This window comes from Drosophila serrata, unplaced genomic scaffold (genome assembly GCF_035046125.1).
Source record: "Drosophila serrata isolate PLE 108 unplaced genomic scaffold, ASM3504612v1 contig_98, whole genome shotgun sequence".
In the NCBI taxonomy this organism is placed as follows: domain Eukaryota; kingdom Metazoa; phylum Arthropoda; class Insecta; order Diptera; family Drosophilidae; genus Drosophila; species Drosophila serrata.
In genome coordinates, this window is record NW_028256996.1 from 78963 (window position 1) to 99427 (window position 20465).

Below are 20465 nucleotides of genomic sequence, written 5' to 3' on the forward strand. Positions count from 1 at the left end.
TTTTTAGTCATTTTGAGAGCTGTTGTTAAACTATGGTTATTTTTTAAATCTTGGGTAGGTAAAATGCACTGCCTGTTCTTTAATGTATTTGTCGAGATTTCTTTTCATATATCGCTTTATTTCTTAATATTATTATCACACCCACCTTTAAGCCCCATTGTCCGTCCAAGCATTCCTTACTCGGATATCATTCTCATTACTGCCAAAGGTCAGCTGAGGGGGCCAAGGCCTCATTTCATTTTATTTTCCGACTCGAAGCAAAGTAGCAAAGCAGCAGCAGCACAGGCAGCACGCTCAAAGCACATTTGCCATGTTTAGAATTAAGACTTCAGAGATGCCCGAGATGCTCCAAAAGAGCCCAAACAGCCGCAGAAAATGGCAACGGACGACGGACAGAACCAATTCCGAAGGCAGGCCAGCAGCCTCAGGCCTCGAGTCTCGAGTCTCTCTCCAGTCTCGTCGAGTCTCGGGCCCAACTCATGTTACTCACGTTCCAAACGAGCTTTTGTCAACTTGTCTAAATGATTTTTGCACACTGTAAACAAGCCAAGACACTGCGACAACGGACGGTTGCTCCGTTGGACGGACAACAGACAGACGGACGCACATACGGACAGTTGGAACGGCGACAACATTCAGTATTGACGTTGACCCTGCACGATTGCGATTCAGAAGTTGGGACGACTCCTCGGCTGCCTGGGGCTGTATGTGTGAGTGTGCTAAGGATTCCCAACCTGGAGCTCAAGTCGTGTGTGATGATGGGCCAGGAAAATAGGCGGGAACGGGGGCAGGGGCAGGGGCAGGGCAGGGCAGGGACAGGGACTGCGACCGAGAGCATTCCCCGTGGGAGTCTTTTGTTATTGTTGCGCTGATCTTTTGCGGATTTTTCGTTTCGATATTGTCGTGTAATCACGAATTTATTTTATTGAAAATCACTTGACAGGTGGCGCCTTATTTAACTAAGTTGTCAGGCCGTAGCTTGGGGCCCAGGGAAATGGTTATGACTATGGGAATGCAAATATCGTTAGTCGAAAATGTTTTCTTTTTTGTGGGAACACAGGTCGTTTTGAGAGACCAGACATGTTTGGTGTGGAAAGGAAAAGGCTTAGAAATGCGCAGACGGGTTTATGGGGCGGCAAAGAACCTATACTAATAATCGTGGTTGGAAAATTGATTCATTTAGATAGATGCCAATTACTAGATACTATAATATTAATAATGCATTAATTTCTTCCTATATGCCCAGATAAATTCTCTTTTTGATGCTGACCAAGAATATATATGGTTTATGGGGTCGGAAATGAATCCTTCACTGCCTGCCAAGCTTCAGACTGAAATTATAAACCCCTGTCTATGTCAATATTTCTCTATTTTATAACACAATTTTGGGTACAAAACAAAGCTTAAAAATATCATAACTACGCCAAAAATGCATTAATTTCGATAAGGAAGCCTGTTCTGTGTTAGTTTTGAATAGATTCACAAATCTGCATACCTAAATTAAAATTTTTTAAATTGTGAAATTTTGATCCATTTTTAACAGTTTTTACGATGTAACCCCTTAAAATTTTTTGAAAAAATTACAAAAAATTTGTTTCTTCCTTTTCTGCCCAGAAAGATTCGCCTGTTGATGCTGATCAAGAATATATATGGTTTATAGGGTCTATATAGACTCCTTCATGGTGTTTCTTGCTTTTAACTGAAATTATAAGACCCTGACTGTCATATGACCCCAGAAAGACCTGCGTATTGGCATTTTAGAGACTTTAAATCAAATTTATAGATACAATTGTTGTGGGAAAAACAAAGTTTTAAAAATCATAACTGGCCCAATATAGCATTAGTTTTATTTAGAATTTCGTAGTGGATTCAATAGAATTTTTAAAATGTTGAAAATTTTCTTGGAATTAAATTTTGAAAATGCGAAAACAAAGTTTCTTTTTTTATAAAAGATTTTTACAACCCAAGAATAAGTTCTTATGTCCATTATTATTCCTCAACGGTTCTTGACCTATCCTTATACAATTCCCACTCAGCAGCTGTATACTGCCTTAGCCTCAGCCTCAATCGATTCCGAATCTTCAGCTTCATCTCCATCTACTTCCCATCTCCCATAATGGGAACAAATGACTCCCCCAGTAGGCCTCCTTATAGCGACCTCAACAACATCTCGCACTCCATCGGAGAACAGAACACAACATCGACGCCGAATTCTCCAGAGAATCTGTGAGCAAGCTGGAGAGAGGACCTCTCTGGAGAGGGCCTCGCACACTATAATATATGATGTGTGGATGCTGGAGAGCCAGAGCCAGAGCCAGAGCCAGAGCCCGATTCTTGTCCCTGTGTGCGTGTGTATCTGGGTGCCGGCTCTCTGATGCGAAAACAAAAAGAATAAAAAACAGCAAAACCTGCTCCACCACCATTTGCAGCCTGCAGTGCGCCGCTCCAAGCTTGGCTCCACTCTCCACGCCACGCCACTCCACTCCGAGAGCCGCAGATGCAGCACCCCCGAGATGAGATGACGATGATGATGATGATGACGACGCTCTGGAGAGGAGTCGCCGCCGAGAGTCGGACCAACAACATGCAACCAGCAGCAGGCAGCAGCAACCTCCATCCAACCAGACCGACGACCAGACCAGGCCAACCGACCAGCGACCGAGGCGACCGACCATGTTTCCTGATGCGAGGCGATGCGAGGCGATAGTTTATCGCCAATTTTCGTGCCGTGCAGAGGTGAACGCGGACCAAAAACGTGCGAAAGGAAAGCTCTGCTCAGCTGCCGCTGTCGCTGCCCAAAGACGAGAGTTCCGTAGCCTCCGAGGCATCCGTATCGCAGCATCCGTATCCGTGTGCACCCGTACATCCTGTGGGGTCTGGTGTGTTCTTCCCGAAGGCTGACCTTTTGTGACTCGCGACTTGCCTCCCCTTTTTTTGTTGGCCAGCATTTCGGCTGCCGTCGCAGATAGTATAGGGACAGGGATGAGCTGAGCTCAGCCAAGGACTCCGACAACTCCGACTCCTCCCGACGGAACTTCCACCAAAACGGCCATGCGCGTTAACGGTAAATAATGGCCGCCATCTTGGCCCGAAACGGAATGTGCAAATATGTATGTCTACATAATCCCCAAGTGCTCTGTGTGTGAGAGTGTGTGCGTGTGACGACACCAAATCAAAGATAAATAGCTAAAAAGCTCGTCGTCGAAAACAAAATAAATAAATACTTATCAGGGTGGGTCGAATTCTATATGGAGAAAATATATGTACAAAGATATATTTCTAGGGGCAGAAAAAAATACTAAGGATCTGAATACAAAGCTTTTCTTTACTTAAAAGATTTAAAAATAAATCTATATGATATTAGGATTCCTTCAATACTCATAATACATTTGGACTAAATTACAAATCAAATTCCTTAAATAGTATATTATTAATAGAGAATTTAAAGACTATTTTGACACATTGTGATTAAAAATGATATTTTCTTAAAGGAAATATTCGCGTTTTACTTACATAAAAAGGCTTAGCTTCTATAATGCTCCCGGAAATATTTTTCCTGTCCAAAAAATAAATGAATCGACCCATCCTAATGTTCCCTAACCATCTCCAAATACATAGCCTCCGATAAGCATATATATAGCATAGAGGAGAACCCTAAAATGGAGCACCACGGCAGTGGGTTCGTGGCCTCGCCCTGGGCCGCCGTTTTGGGCCACCACTCGATGGCCTCCGATGCAGGATTCGCCGCCGCCGCCGCTGCGGCGCATGTCCAGAACCACTCGATGCACCACCCAATCCACTCACACCATCACCACCACTCACACTCGCATCCACATCCGCATCCGCACTCGCATCCGCACCACCATCCTCACCTGGGCGCCGCCGGTGGGATGCCAATGGATCTGCATGTGCCGCAGGGATTCCCGTACTACAGGTAAATAAGCTACAGAGGAACCACATCCAGGTGCACCTGGCTCCTCTCTTTCGCTGCAGCTATCCATCTTGCTCTCTCCCGCTATCGGTTTGGCATGCAAATTTTTGGGGGCGTTGCCATAGTCGGGAAAGCGTCATCCAATGGGCTAGAGAACAGTTGATGGAACAGCCCCTAACTAGAGGAAATTAATCCACTTAAGTGCTTCCGTGTCCGGGGGTGGCTAAAGGGTAATTATAATGGAGGGTTTCTTTTTTAACAAAATAGGGTTTCGGGAGGAAAAGAATTGAAGGGATTTGATGTGAAATTTTGTAGGGAAAATCTTAGTCTTAAGTAAAGATGTTCTCAGATCCATAGTACACTTCTTTAGGCTCTTTAATTAAAAACAATGATCCTTCATGTCTAAAACTGTGTTTCCTAAATTTCTAGAATTTTTCCAAGCCAATTAGTTTCCAAAGTAATGAAAGCTTAAGATCCCCAAAGGTTCATTACACCAAAACGTTATTTTAATAAAGCTTTTAAATGTTATTTCGCAACATCCCTTATATCTTTCAAATTGAGGATCCTGTCGCACCTTTTCGATTAAAAGAAATCGCTAAACGAAGACACTTTTGACCCTGACATGTCTCACACCTTGCCACCTTGTAGCCATCACAAAGGAAAACCACCCAAAAAGTGGCTTTCGCCACTTAAAAATCAGCGATAAAACCCCGAAAAAATTTAATTTACCCACGAAATAAAATGCAAGGCAGTTTGGGAGTGTAGAGCGCAGAAGAGGGCTCTGCAGAGGTGCCAACATCGATGAAACTCATTATTAAACTAATTGAATTTACGTGACAATAACACTTTCGACACTCACTCAGCGGCGGCCGATGAACGTCTCACGAAGTCGGGCGATTGTCACGAGATAAGTTCCCCTGCTCCTCTTTCTCACTTTTCCAACTCCCAAAATCTCCGGTTTTCCTTTTGCAAAACTCCTTCATAATGCATGGTTATTTTCAATATCGAAAAATGAAATCGGCATCAAAGAACATTTCGCCGCAATAGCCACGGAGCTCTGCTCAGTCCTGAGCTCCTCCGAGAGACCTCTTTTAGACATTCCCACAACAATATTGCAATGGCGATGTAATTCATGAACTCTGATTGGCGGTGCCCCGCGAATATGCCGAGAAGAGGTTGTAGTTAAGTCCAGGATGGATATCGCGATACTCAAAGAGTCCATGATCCCGACACAGCAGCTTTGACTACCAGTGGGTTTGTTGGATTTAGCAGAGCTAGAGATGGACAGGATCTCTGTAGGAGTTTCAAATTGGAGACTGGAGATGGTTTGGAGTAGAATATACACATATGTAAGACTTCAAAAGAATGGACTATTGGGGGTGTATATAGCAGTCGTTTATAATTAATTTTAATGTCTTTCTATATACATATATAAGAAGAATATCTCCAGCATGATGCCTTCGATTTTGATTCCATACCGATAGCTCAGTCACGCACATCTCCTGCACTCACACATCGTTGGGTCCCTATTTTCAGACCTTAGCTTTCCACTCCAACCCCAATCCCTGGCCACTCTCCGCCCGACTTCTCTGCGCTTACACAATCAGCGTCTATCAGCATTTTTCAATTATATCGGAATAGCGTTATCCGTGGCTGGATCGCGTCAGAACGCATAATTACTATAATCACCTGAGTTATTACCTTGGCGAATATTGGCCAAGACGCGGACGGGGAAGTAATATTAAAAGCAACAACAAGCGAGGGGAGATAGAGGTGGAGAAGCCAAAAGGGTGGAATACAGAAATCTAAACTGTGATTGTTGGCCCCCCTTTCCGCACTTCACACTGTACGCCCCTGTTCCTGCCCTACCCCGCGTCCTTTGATGGGCTGCCTCTTCTGATGACGTTGCTGCCTCAATTTCATTTTGGTCTTTTTCCCATTATTTTCATTTTATATTTTCGCTTTTTTATTTTAGTTTTTTTTTATTTTTGTTTTGCTTATACCTCAATTCGTTAAAGTTACATTACACTGAAAGAAGAGGGAGGTTTAGAGGGGCCTGGAGTCTGAAAACAGAGTTTTGACCTAACTGGAAAATTGCAGGGACGTTTGTTTTTCATTACAGCCGACAACTTTGTTGCTGGGGGAGCGGTGCTAGCACCAGAGGCTGGGAAAAAAGGGGGGTGAGTACGCGCCAGGAGCACGAACCGCATTTTCATTGCACAAAGCGATCTCCACACACAATTTTCCACGGTCAGCCAAAGGGGTTTCCGAGCTCTTTGCGGTTTTCGAGGCCAAGTCGGGCCCCCTGAGCTTCCCCGCCCCTGGAGGGGCTCTTAAGACCCCATCGCAGACAACGGTAACACCGCAGAAATGTGCAGTGAAAAACCATCATTTCAACAATTTATATTTCGAACGTGATTGGTGGACCTCGGTATATCCAGCGAGAGATGAGCTCCATCAGGGGGGTCAGGCGGCGGTCGGGGGTACCAGGGTTAGTAGCACTGCAAGACGGCCATTAAGAAATTGCTGTAAAGCATAAAGACCAAAATGAAACCGAACAAAGAGCGCACAGAAAACAGCAGAGCTCCGTAGCGCGAGAAAATGAAATAAAATGCAGCAGATTATGATTGCGATTATGCTGGGCCCCACTGAGGGGATATACGGCGGGGATAATGGCGGGTATATGGCTGGTGTATGGCGGTGGACAGACACATATAAACTTGATGATGGGAATGAGAATATGAGAAGCGGCGAATGGACATCAAAAGCAGGAACATCAGCAAATGGATATGGAGAATCAAATGGAGAAATTGAGCAAAGGAGGAGATGTACCCAAGAAAGCTGAGAGAAAGAAGGATCATGACATCCAGTTAGAATAGAAATCTTTGTGAAATCTCCAGGTCTCCAGGCTTCCCATTCCATTAAGGACTTTCCCCTCATTCAGTTCATTCAAAATCCACATCATCCTTATCTCAGCGTCTCTCCCCGGCAACATAAGAAAAGCCGCTGTTCAATCAGTAGTTTCCATCAGAAGCCCATCCTCCGCCCGCCAATAAGGAGAGGAGGAGGAAGGCCCGATTCCGGCCAGCGAAGGTGTTGCCCGGGCCCCACCCAAAATGCATTACGGCCTACACTTGTTTGGGGGCTCCTCTCCTCAACACCGATCTGGAGATCCACTATGGTCCAGTGGTTCCCATGCGGCATCCTGCGTTCCCGCCTCCTGCGGCCAACGTCACATTCAATTAAATTATGCAAATCAGCCACAACACCAGGCAGCTTGAGCAGGACGAAACTCTTTGATCAGAAATTGACTTTCTGCGGCAGTTTCTTCCCCAAGCCACCGAAAGCCCCCCTCGGTTTCTCTCAACACTCCACCCACTCGCCGCCACGCTGAAGTTGCAACAGCAGCAGGAGCGGCGGCATCAAGTTGCAGGTTGAGGCAAATTACAACGTTGCCTCGGGTTCCTCAATTGGCTAAAGATGCAGCCTAAGGTGCACTCGGAGAAAAGAGAGTGAAAGGTACTTCCAATAACCCTACATAAAAGTAGAATAAAACTGGATTTACTTTAAATATTATAAAAATACAGAAACGAAGGCTGTACTTTCGTGCTAACTCGTCATGGAAGGTAATAATTTACCGCTCTTGGCTTTAACAAGTATTACCTGAATATTGAAACTGTTTCTTAAGCATCAAGATAAAAGATATTTAGAAAACTCATAAAATTAGTTTCTATTGCCATTCTTTGCCCCTTCTATTTTCCTCCCAGTGCACTTAAGCATTATCTGGTGTGGATGGTTTTTACCACAGCAACGTTGATGAGCTTGATGTTCACACAGCCGGCAGGCATAAAGCTATTACACGGATACCACTCCACAGTCGCCGGCGAGGAGGATGTCCTTGCTGCCGGCGAATCTCAAAGTGAGCCAACAATTTCATCAACGCCAAGACAAGTCACCGGCGAGGTCCTCCTTTTGGGCTTGGGAGCTTCGGGCGCGGGTTCTTCTTCTGGTAGCGCGCAAAAATTAATTGAAATTCATGCCGTGTTACAATAACAATCATTAAACAGCACACACACCACACACACACACTCGGTACACACACTGGCACACCCAAGGGCCAACCCTACAAGCACAGCCTGCACACCCAGAGTGCAAAAGTACAAATCCCTGAGTGGAATATCAAATGCTGGATTAGCCCGATGATTAGCCAGCGATTCATAAATCGACGGATTGCACATTGGACCAGTGACTATATAGCGACTAACGACCCACAAGTTATGACTTCTGACTATGCGAAGATAGTGGTAGCAGATATCGAGGTACATACTGGGAGTATCGGGTATTGGGTATCGCCTCCTCGGTGAAAAAAGTGCCCTGTTGCCGGGCGATCAAATAATTGAGATAAAGGTTCCAAGGGACCAACCCGAAAGTTCTTCAATAACCCTCGAAAAAAATCAAGTTAAGGAGACAGGTTTCAGGACAAGATCGAATTTTCATTTACTCTTAAGAATAAGACGCAAGATCAAAAAGAATTTAGGTATTGGGGTTAATTAATGATTACTTAAATAATTATATTTGAAGCTTCTGGCAGACATTTTCATCGCTGACTTATTTAAGATAAAAAAATTAGTTGAGATTGAGAATTTATTTATATCTAAGTACCTAAGCAGTTACAATAATAAATATTTTCGCCTCTCCTTAAAAATATAAATAATTATATATTAGTTTCCTGAAAAACTAGCCCACGATAAAATCGATTAGTCCTTCTTCTTGAGTTAGAGTATTATTAAAAAAGTTGTAGGCTGAGCTTGATGCTTCTTTTTTCTTTACCTTTTGTAAAAAAACTTTACCAAACTTATAAATATGTATGAGGAGTTTTCGAAATTGTTGGAATCCCTGCCGACAACAATAACTGCAGCAGGAACAGCGTTCGCAAGGTCGGTAGGAAGACAAGCTGGGATCGACGACGATGATGATGATCGGCGGAGTCCCAGTCGATCACTCGAACAGCAGTTCGTCAGTCAGTCAGTCAGCGGTCTGCGACTTCAAAAGGGAGCCAGTGAGGGTTCGGAAGGAGGTGGAGTTCGGGTTCAGGCTCGGCAACAGGCAATCATTGATCAGCGGAATTTAGAGCGAAAATTTGATATTAAGGCCAGGCTGAGGATCGGCAGAAAACAACCGAAACAGAAATTACGATGAAGGCAAAACAAAACAAAAAAAAACTTTAAAATTGTTAAAATAAAATTAAGCAGAAATAAACGCCCCACAAAAGTTTTTGGGAGAAATATTATTATTAAAGGAGAGGAAGGGACGCGCTAGGAGGTCAGAGATTGGAAATTGTCGGGAAACTACAACTTAAAAGGCCAATCAAGAGTAGAAAATATCTATAGGAAATGGGGGTAAATGTATTTTTCAAGTGCACAGTTTGCTTTTAATATAAATAATTGTCCACAGCTACCGCAAGTCCTCCTCCTTCATCACAGCTTCGTCTCTTTTGGTCACAATCAATAATGAAAGATAGGCAACCGAGGGGAGGCTGGGAAGGATTGGGTTTTGGGTTGCAGAATGAGTGCTGGGGGGATCGCGTGTGCGATCAGTGTCCAACCACAAATCGCTTTGGGGCCTTTGACAGCATCATTCAAAAAGTAAATACGATCTGTCGCCGCTTCGGAGTGGAGCATGGAGCAGATCGATCCGCGATCGACAGTGGACCGGGTTTTGCAATGATCGTGATGAAATTCGCCAATCGAACAGCAGGAAGCTATTTAGAGGCAATTCCATGGTGACATGGTGGGAAAAGTCTACATCATATGAGGTTTGTTTCTAGGGGTGGCAGCGTAGCAGGTGTCGCAGGGGGAGAAGTAATTATTAGGCAGGGAATTAGGCATCCTTTAACTCAAAACAAAGACCTGCTCCTCAACCTAAGAACATTCTACCATAAGTATTTATTAATAATTGAGAAGCCCTTAAAGATCTGCCATCTCTCCGCCCGATGACAACCTTACTTATCGCTTTTTAAGTATGTACAAACATCGTAACCCCAATCGGAGGGCGATTTCAGGGGCTAGTTAAATGTGCAGATTACACACCTTATTATTATGAAATATGTTCCATAATTATGGCCACTTCGGGTGAGCAGGGTCCAGCCTCTTAATAGTTGGCTTTGGCCAGCCCTTATGTAATTTCGACTTCCAGTTTGAGAGCGGAGCAGGCCCTAGACCGACCTACCTGCCTCCTTATATTGACAGTCCTGGCGACAACACGATGTCTCGAAAGCCGAAGGGAAGGGGAACCGAGACTCCGGCCGCTGCGGCTGCTGGCTCCTGTATTCCTCCTCTCATGCCAATTTATTTATGGTGCGGTACAAGTTTTTACGCACTCAAGTGCTCTGAGACTAATTGGGCACGAAACGCAATCAAAGTGACGACGACAACGATGTATTGGGCCGATGCAGCTCCCGATCCCGATCCCGATCCCGCTTCCCCTGGAGAACCGGGTGACACTCACTGGAATCGATGGACGGCTGGCTGGCTGGCTCGCTGGCCCGCTCGATCGATCGACGGCAGGCTGGATGGATGGATGGATGCCAGTCAGGACAGACGAGGTGCTCAGAAAAACCAAGCAATGAGGGACCACTCAGAAAAACTATATATTTTACAACAAAATAACATTCAGTTGAATGATTTTAATACAGAAAATAAATATGTTTTGGATTTTCGGAAACCCTTTTAAACTGTTTGCAATGTGCTATTACCATAATCATTTGCAAGACTAAATTAAAGTGATTTAGTTACAAATACAATTATTTCTAGTTTCTTTTATAATTTTGCCAAGTGATTTAGCCTGAGAAGGCGACCAGAGACTACAGCGATCGATGATTTCGATCACTTGAACTTTATATCTCGGCTGATGAGGCTTTGATTTGTGGCCCTCAACCCGAGCTCTCGACCAGAACCGGGACACTGAAGTCGTCCGGCCAAATAGTTCGCCTATGTTCTACACAATTATCTGTTATTATCGAGCTTTATTTTAGCCCTTTTTTCACTGCGCAGCAATGTTGACATCTCATTGCTGCAGGAGGAGCCTTTTATGCCAACACTTAAAAATAGCAGCCACAGGAGATGTTCGCCTGCCCCCTCGCTGACGCTCTTTCTCCAATCTTTGAGAATTCTTTGACATTCCCCAGCGATCGTTGAGGGAGAACACGTGTCTCCCAGTGGGTTGAGAACAATGGGAGGTGGGTGGTAGGGGAGTTTTAAGCTTTGGAGAATCGAGTGAAGGAATTTTACCAGGGGGAAATATGTTAGACCACTCTATCAACTCGTGTTTCATATTTTTATACAGAAGTAGCCTATAGAAACTCCAAAATCAACTCTCTTTCCTCCATAATTGAACACTTTCTTCCCTGAGCTACTCTTATTGCCCCTTTTGGCTCGAGGAGACGTTTGACCTGTGACTACGGATGATGAACTCAATCAAATCGAAATTAAAGGAAGCCAAGAGAGAAAATCCGCGAAGCAAATTACAATTTTGATAATTGCCCCCGAATGTTCTCGACTCGCCTCACTTCCTTCCCCTGGAACGGCATCGATCGATCGATCGACGAAGCGACGATCGGACCACAAAACTGCCGAAAAAGACCCCGCGAATTTTCGAGGAAGGAGAGAGAGACCACAAAATAGGGTTCCATGGGTTATACTTTTTGGGGGCAATGATTTACGACTCCAGGAGGAGAACGAGGAGGAGCAGGACGAAACCGAAGAGTGCGGGCCGAGGGACAAATCAATAAATTTTAGATCGGTGCTTACACTTGATTATAAAGTGGAACCCCGCATATAATGTCCAGTTGTAGTATAATTTGAACAGATTGCCGGTTTCTTATGCGCCGCACTTCCTGTTAACCTTGTGGTTTCATTGGATATATCTTCGCTAACGCTATGTATTGATTTTCCTTGGCAAATATTAGGATAGATTATTATAAGACCTACAGAAACATCAAACCCACACTGCACCGCTAGAGGACCAACGGACAAACTGAATTCCACGACTCCGCACTTCCTGTTGACCTTGTTAAGAATGTGTACCTCTTTCTGATAAATAAATAGAACCCTACTAATGCTACGATCCCATTTCCATTGCAGATACCGCGAGGATGCTCTGTGCTGGGGCGACAGGTGAGCGAAGCCAACAAGTGAGCCGAGACATTTATCGGCTAATTTAATTTATTTAGAAAATGCCACAGCTTTTTCCCGCCGTAACAGCTTCACGCTAATCGAATTCAACAGCCCGACTTAAATGCGATCTTTTTTGCTGTGGCTTTCTTCTGCTCTCCTGTCTGTACCCTTCTTCTCAACCATTTCTTCTTGCAGAAAGTCCATGGAGGAGATCGGCGCGGCCCAGTCCTCGGTGAATGCGCGGTAAGTGTTAATGTTACCGTAAATGATTCAGTTCCCCCGATCGCAGCCCCTTTCTCAGCGCCACCTGACTTGGCGGCGACTGCGCATCGCATTGGTTAGCATAAAATTATTGAATGCCAGAGAAGTCGTCGTCGCCGCTGGCTCCATCTCGCTCCGAGTCCCAGTCCCAGTCCCAGTCCCAGTCCCCATACATTGCCGTGTTCACCAGTCGGCGCGACAGACGTCAAAGGCGCATCTATGAGATACCTGGTATCCGCGGCTAAGACCAGAAACCGTTGCTGCCAGCTTTCAGGGTATCCTAATGTCAGGCGGTTAGCTTAGCTAAGCGTTTTAGTAGACTTTTAATTAAAGTAACGATTATAATTACAAAATAAATTAATTTGAGTGACAAACCCGCCTAAGTTCATTATAGAATGGACTTTATGTGCGTGTGTCAAAGGTCTCTCTGAAGCAACCGAACAAGTGGGTTGTGTTCTTCCACTACCAATGGTCCGTAGACCTGAGCTAATCTAGTGTACAGCAGAATTCGGCTCGATGCCAAAGCTCTGCCACATGATGTGCGCTGTCTGCCCGTTCGCTGACTTGTTGTCTTGTTCTCGTTTTGTTATGACATTTTACATTTTTAATGGGAATTCTCACATAAAAAGTACAAATATCGGACTAATTGGATTTATCTCGAGGCTGTCGCGCGTTGTCACACTCTTTTTCTTGGCTTGATGCCGGAAGATCTGAAGAAGACTCTGTAAGCAGAGGAGGAGAGTGGAATCCTAGACGAGTTCTTCTTCTGGTTCTCAGAGACTCTGGACTCTGGAAGGCGAGTCTTGTAGCAATTAGCTGTTACCCAGCAGTGGCCATCAGCAGAGTCCCAATTCCTTCCCGAATCCGAATCCGTTTCCAATGAATCGATCAACTGAAGAGCACAGACCGAAGAGCAATAACAAACAATGCAGCAATGAGGTAAAGTTGCATTGCTCAAATTGATTTCTGCAATTAATTGAACAACGCAAATGACAAACTGACAAAAACAAAAAACAAAGCGAGGCAAAAGCAAAGCTGAAGTGAAGCGCAAAAAACCTGGAGCAAATTCCAGTCGTCCAACTCCTTTTCAGGGCCCCGATTTCCACCGATTTTAACCAACCTCAAGCCATGCCAAGAATGCACTTTGGCTCCCGAACACGCTTTCAGCTCGCGAGCAGCCACAGCGAGGGTTATGGCGCAGCGAACAAGGTCCTGGCGCATCTTCACAGGGTATATTTGAAGGGTGTTTCAGACTAATTCATAACTTGTACAATACTCATTTGTATTTGTATTTTTGTGTTGTGTGAAAATTATACATATTTAGCATACTCCTTGTTACTCCTGTTTATATAAACATTTTATTTAAAAAATTGTTTGTATTTTAATGTTAATTTTAGTACTATAATAAAAGACACTTAAACGTTTCAAAGATCTCCGGTTCTTTAAGTTCCTATTGACATTATTTTCTATTTGTTTTTAGTTTAAAATTCTCTAAGAGAATTCTTTCAATCACAGCTCAGTAGGGCCGTACTCTAATAAACATCCTGTTTCTCGGCTTTCAGCCTTCATATTCCGTGCAAGTATTCCCATTTTTTCTTGTTTTTGTTGCATTGGTCATGGTCACGCAGTAGTCGCTTTTCAGTGCTCTTACTTTACTTATTTTTTGTGATCTGCCACATTGGAAAGGCAGTTTCTGAAGGTGCAAGAATATTAATTAATAATTCCGACCACAACTGAACACTTTAGAGTTGTGCCGCAGGAATCCGACTTATTTAACTAAATACCAGAAAAGTGAGCGACAAGCAAATGGAAGCCGTAGATGAGCGTAAAGAGATTGCAAGGGGGACCGGAAGAGATTTTTTACTTATTAATACTTTTTTTTATGCTACTTTTCATTGATTTTTTTTTAACAACAATAAACGTTTTTTTAGTATATATTTGATTTATAAAGTCGGGAATGACTCATTCCCTGTGTAGCACGCCTTTTATACCCTTGCAGGGTATTATAATTTCAGTCAGAAGTTTGCAACGCAGTGAAGGAGGCACCTCCGACTATATAAAGTATATATATTCTTGATCAGGATCAACAGCCGAGTCGATCTAGCCATGTCCGTCTGTCCGTCTGTCCGTCTGTCCGTCTGTCCTTCTGTCCGTCTGTCCGTCTGTCCGTTTCTACGCAAACTAGTCTCTCAGTTTTGAAGCTATCTGAATGAAACTTTGTAGTTAGCCTTCTATATACTCTCACTCGTATATATGTCGGAAAGGGCCGGATCGGACGACTGTATCATATAGCTGCCATAGGAATGATCGGAAAATTTTTACAAAAAATTTTTTAACTTTTTCAGTTTTCAATAGAGTTGGATCAAATTTGAGATATAGCCATTTTACTATACTCTACAATTTTGCATAAAATTTTATGAAAATCGGACTACTATATCATATAGCTCCCATAGGAACGATCGTGAAATTAATACAATTAAATTTATAACCTTTTCAGTTTTCAACTGATTTTCATCAAATTTTAGGTATAGGCATTAAATTTAAGTCTTAAATTTTGTGGTAAATTTCATGAAAATCGGACGACTATATCATATAGGTGCCATACAAACGATCGTTTGATGTGGAGGAAAAATGTAAATCAGTGAATGTAAAACTGCAAATATAATATGTATAGGTGAATGAAATGAAAGCAGGTATTACTTCATTGTTTTTTAACACAAAGATATATAATTTGTATTGTATGGTTTTTTATTCATAGAAGTTCTATCTGCAAGGGTATATAAACTTCGGCGTGCCGAAGTTAGCTTCCTTTCTTGTTTTTTAATTATAATAGCTTGCAAGTAAATGAAACCACAAATTCAAAGATATTTTTCTTTTATCTTAACATATTCCAAGTAAACTCAATAATATTACATATTGTCTCGTCCTATCCTGCAGAGAAATACGTTTAAATCCTTTTCGAACATCATTTCTGACATGAAGAAAGCCAGTAAAAGTGGACTCCAATTAACCACATTCATCACTTTGGGCGGAAAAAGTTATTATCCAAGCTCCGAAATCTCAAGATCAGAAGAACTTAGAGAAAAGAGCATTCCAAAGAGAACGTTTCAATGGAAGCACGCTCAACAGCGATAAAGATCCCGCTCCCGAACTGCACTACTCTTATTTCTTGGCCACTCTCGCTCTGTTGTTTTATTGCTTAATTGTTGATCCCTCTTGTGGTTTTGAATTATGAACTTCCCCCCATGTCACTGCTTTCGTTTTGTTTTGTTTTGCGTTGTGTAACACAATCGAGGAACAGTTAGGCCATAAAAAGAACCTCCCCAGATCTGACAAGCAGATAATGCATTTATCTTGGCTACTCTTTTCCAGCGAGTTGCAGCCACACACACTGGAAACAATAATGTTAATTGGTAGAAATGAGACTTTACAGTCTAGAAAACCTTAAAAAATTGGCATCTTTAAATGTGAAAATATTAAATATTTAACTGATAAAGCTAAAAAAATTGTCTGTTGATGCTCTACATTAAACCACATCTTAAAAAACGAATAACTAACCAAAAAATCCACTAATTTCGACTCGGATGCCTGATCTGTGCTAGTTTTGAATAGATTTACAAATCTGCATAGCTAAATTGAAATTTTTAATATTTTCAAATTTTTATACATTTTTGACAATTTTTGACAATTTTAACGATGTAACCTCTTAACATTTTTTGAAAAATTACAAAAAATTGTTTTCCTTCCTACATGCCCAGAAAGATTCGCCAGTTGATGCTGATCAAGAACATATATAGTTTAAGGAGTCGGATATGACTCCTTGACATTATGCCAAGCTTCTGACTAAAATTATAATACCTTGTAAAGGTATAAAAATCTATGTAGTTCTTATACATTTCTTGAAGTGCAGAAATGATTATTCTGGAAATCAGTTTGTTTAGCTATTTTATCACCTCGCGTCAGTTTTATGGGTCCTCGGCCCGCCTCCTGGTCAGTCCGTCTGTAGAAAATGAGTGAAGAAAGGAGAAATGGTGACAGATCAGCGATCGCGGTTAGTTTATAGCTTCCTCCTGTAACTGCTTTTCCCACTGAGTATCCTCTCGCTATCTTATCGGGACGATCGCTTGTTTATCGATCGGTTTCGAGGCGCCCTTGAATGCCAGCTCTTCGGATTTGGTTTCTGTTTTTGTTTCTGGTTTTTCGCATTTATTGTTTCATTTGGAATTGGCCTGGCCAACATCACGTTCACATTCCTATTTGAAATGGACGCCTCGTGTGTCCGAGTAAACGTGATGGATGCATCGCCCGGCAACTTTACGGATTCTCCACCCAACCCAAGACCCACAGTGTTGCTAACTCAATTCGTTTACAGGTTGCCCGTTTTTCACCAATACCAGCCAATCCGCTTCCTTTGGGTTTTTTGTCTTCACTGTAGTACATTCTCAATGTTTAGATTTTTTCTTATTTAAAAATGTTCGCAAAAATATAGTTAAGACTTTGGCGGGATAAGGAGCCTATCCTTTGTATGAAGTTTGTAAATTACGTAAATATTGACGAAAATTAAAAACTAAAATTAAAACAAACTCGTAATATATGATTCCTACGGATACTTGAGAGCTTCGGTTATCCCTGATGATTACTGTGGCGTCTCCGTGAGAAACGTGATGTGATGTGGAGGAGCAGGCCGGCGCAGACGTGCGCCAGACACTTGAGCTTTGTTCTATCCGCTCTCGCTTTTTCATTCATAAAAGTCATGCAGCGAATTTGAGGCTCCTGACTGGAATACTACAAGTGTTTTTCGAAAAACCAAAGCAGAAAGCGCAACTGAAACCGAAACCGAAATGAAAATTCATGTCCATGTTCCCAACGTCGCCCGCCTAAAGGGAGGGGGGATTAGAGTATGGGGTTGAGGCGCCACCACACGCATCGTTGCACGTCCATGGCCATTGTCCTGAGGCAACTGGTAGCCGTCCATACTCGCCATCCACAAAGCGTCCACACTCGCATTCCACACACAGTCCACACACTTTAAACAATTTTAAGTTTTTCAAGATTCAACAAACTACTTAGTAGCAGCATTTAATAAATCGAAAGGAAAACGTTCCTTATGGAATATTATCTCAACAGTTAATGTATTTTCGCACAGTGTGCAAGCATTGGCCAATTGCCGACCTACAGAAGAGGGTTCTTTCACGCGCCCCCGCACAATTTCAATGCCGGCCTGCCGATGACGATGATGACCACGATGTCTGCTCGGTGTCTGGACGTGAACGTGAACATGGACGTGGACGTGGACGTAGATGTGGACGTGGACATCGCCAACAGCCCCCGTTTTGCCTCCCGGATACCTCGCGTCCTTGCGTTTATCCGGAAGCGCGAACGCTTTCCACGTTCGATTTTTATGGCGAGCGCGCTGAATTCGAGTTCCTCATTCATTGTCTACATGGCCGACCACCTCCTCTTCTTCCTTGCAGCTAGCTCTTCTCATTGGACACTACCCCCATCTCCCTGTAACCCCCTGCGCCTGACCCAAGCACTTGGCACGTTTCCTTTTTAAAATTCACAATTGCCGCCGCCGCCGCTGCCGTAATTGTGGGAGAATTCGCTACGCCAACTTGTCTCCTCTCCACCATCACACTCACTCTCTCCCAAGAAATCGATCACGTTTCGGTTTCTACACATGTTCCAGTTACGATACGCTTACGTAATGTCTACACCACAGCTCCTCCTCCCTGGGATTGGGGCTGAGAATGGGGTTGATGCTTTCGAAGGAGCAAGCTTGAAATTGGCCGTGGTTAAGGCCAAGACAACGACTTTGCTCTAGTTTTTGGGAAAACAACGGAAATTGACAGTGGAATTAGGAATCAGGGAAAAGGTTAGTTGGATTATTGAAATATAGTTTTTCGGGATCACAAAGATCACGGTCTTTTTTACACACACAGAACGTATTAAATAAAAAGCTTTGGTTAGAATAATTCAATATTTATATACTACATTTCTTAAGCCCCAAAATACCAATAATGCGAGGTCCTTGTTAAGGCATATAATAAAGTAAATTATTGCCGAAACTCATATATATTCCGATTAAATAATAATAAATTATTCATAACTAAGATTAATATATTCTCATTTTTAATAAATATTTTTATATAACAATTATTTTGAAAAATAAAATTTTAAAAACTCATAACTAAGTCAATTAAGCATTACTTTTAATTTGGAAAGCTGTCCTATGTTAGTTTTTATCTGGTTCATTAATCTGCCTACTCAATTTAAATTTAAATATATTAAAATATTTATAATTTTTTTTAAATTTTAATAAGTTGTTGAATTTTGAAAAAAATGACAAAAAATTAGTTTTCTTCCTACATGCGCAAAAAAATTCGCCATTTGATCCTAATCAAGAATATATATGGTTTTTAGGGTCGAAAATGACTCACTACCTCCCAAGGTTATACGCATTATATGTAAATATTTATCTATTTTTTAGGACAATTTTGGGTACAAAGCAAAGCTGAAAAAACTCATAACTAAGCCAAAAATGCATTAATTTCGATTCGGAAGCCTGTTCTGTGCTTGTTTTGAATAGATTCACAAATTTGCATACCTTAATGGAAATTTTTGAAATTGTGAAATTTTTATCAATTTTTGATAATTTTAACGATGTAACCCCTTAAAATTTTTTGAAAAAATTACAAAAAATTTGTTTCTTCCTTTTATGCCCAGAAAGATTTGCCTGTTAATGCTGATCAAGAATATATATAGTTTAAGGGGGCGGAAATGACTCCTTCACTGTCTCATGAGCTTCAGACTGAAATTATAAAACCCTGTTTATACGCAATCTATGTCAGTATTTATCTATTTTATAAGACAATTTTTGGTAGAAAGCAAAGCTTAAAAAACTCATAACTAAGCCAAGCAAGCAATTTTAAATTCTACTTAAAGATTTTTTAAAACTGCCATTTAATTCACACTTTAATCCATGTTATTCCACATTTCAATCAATGTCCTTCGCAAACTTTCCCCCATTTCCCACATTTAGTTTTCAATGTTGCTAGAGAAATGGTGACCCACACCTTGATAAGTGCGGGGGCCTCCTTCCGTGGAAATTAAAAGGATGTTTCTTCTCCTTACTTTTTCTGGAGGGGGCGACTATGCACATAAAAGAGACAGCTTCTGTCTGTGCGAGCGCGGAATAACAAAACGTTCCCCGCCTCAACTACCTGTACTTCTAGGACCCCCTTTCCAACCTATGTTCTTCAAGCTCCAGGGTTCAGGTTCATTCCGCAGGACATCCATCCGTAGGCTTTACTTCTTCGCTTCTCATTGGCATTTCGGTCACATACACAAACACACATAAAAAGGCGCGGCGACGGCAACAACACCCACACAGCGGGAGCAAGCGAGAGAGAGCGAGTCCCCAAATGTGTAAAGAAGTAAACTAATTGCTGCGCGTGCAGCAGCGCCAAACAAAAGCCCCATCGCCCTCGCTCTCTCTTTCTTTTCTTTTTGCCTCTCTGTCTTTTTTTGGAGTACATAAACGCAAGCGAGATGGGGCATTGGGCGAGCGCGAATGAGATGGCGCTAGGGCAAACCAGTTTGCCAACAGGCACGTACATCCAACCATCCCTTTCTGTCAGCTCGCGCTGTCTCGCTCGCTTGCTTGCTTCAGATGCGGCTCATTTTGTATGCGCACTATGTCGATTCCGATTCGACGCCGTGTCACGTCCCGCCCATTTGCACGCACACACGCTCCCGCCCCTGTCGGTGTGTGTGTGTGCGGGTGTGTATGTTGGAAAGCGTGAGGCTGCTTAAAATGCTACTGGCGCTGCTCGCACATGACTCTGCAGGCGGTCAGGTGCTGCTCACCCACACAGGCACATGCAGCAGAGAGTGTTAGGGTGGCTCAACGTTTGTTGTAAATTAAGGACTTCGAGCATTTCTTATTTTAAGGGTTCTGATTGTAGTATCGTGCCTCATACTGTTAACCTGCAAACATTGAATACATTTCCTTCTCTTTTGTATCAGTTACTACACTACAGTAACACTTACAATAATATAGCTCTCACTAAAAAAAATATAAGACACTTTCGCGGAAA

General features: G+C 42.6%; 1 protein-coding gene across 4 annotated transcripts in view; it reads left to right on the forward strand.

Moving 5' to 3' along the window:
* Positions 1 to 3571: 3571 nt before the first annotated feature.
* The window catches only part of trh (PAS domain-containing protein trachealess), a 28597-nt gene continuing 11703 nt past the window's right edge, over positions 3572 to 20465 (forward strand). For all 4 annotated transcript variants that reach the window (XM_086840686.1, XM_086840688.1, XM_086840698.1 and 1 more), the window contains exons 1-3: positions 3572 to 3934; positions 12073 to 12105; positions 12301 to 12348. In XM_086840686.1, the coding sequence (XP_086696812.1) occupies positions 3660 to 3934; positions 12073 to 12105; positions 12301 to 12348 (356 nt within the window). In that variant the 5' untranslated portion in view covers positions 3572 to 3659. The remainder of the gene's footprint in view (positions 3935 to 12072; positions 12106 to 12300; positions 12349 to 20465) is intronic.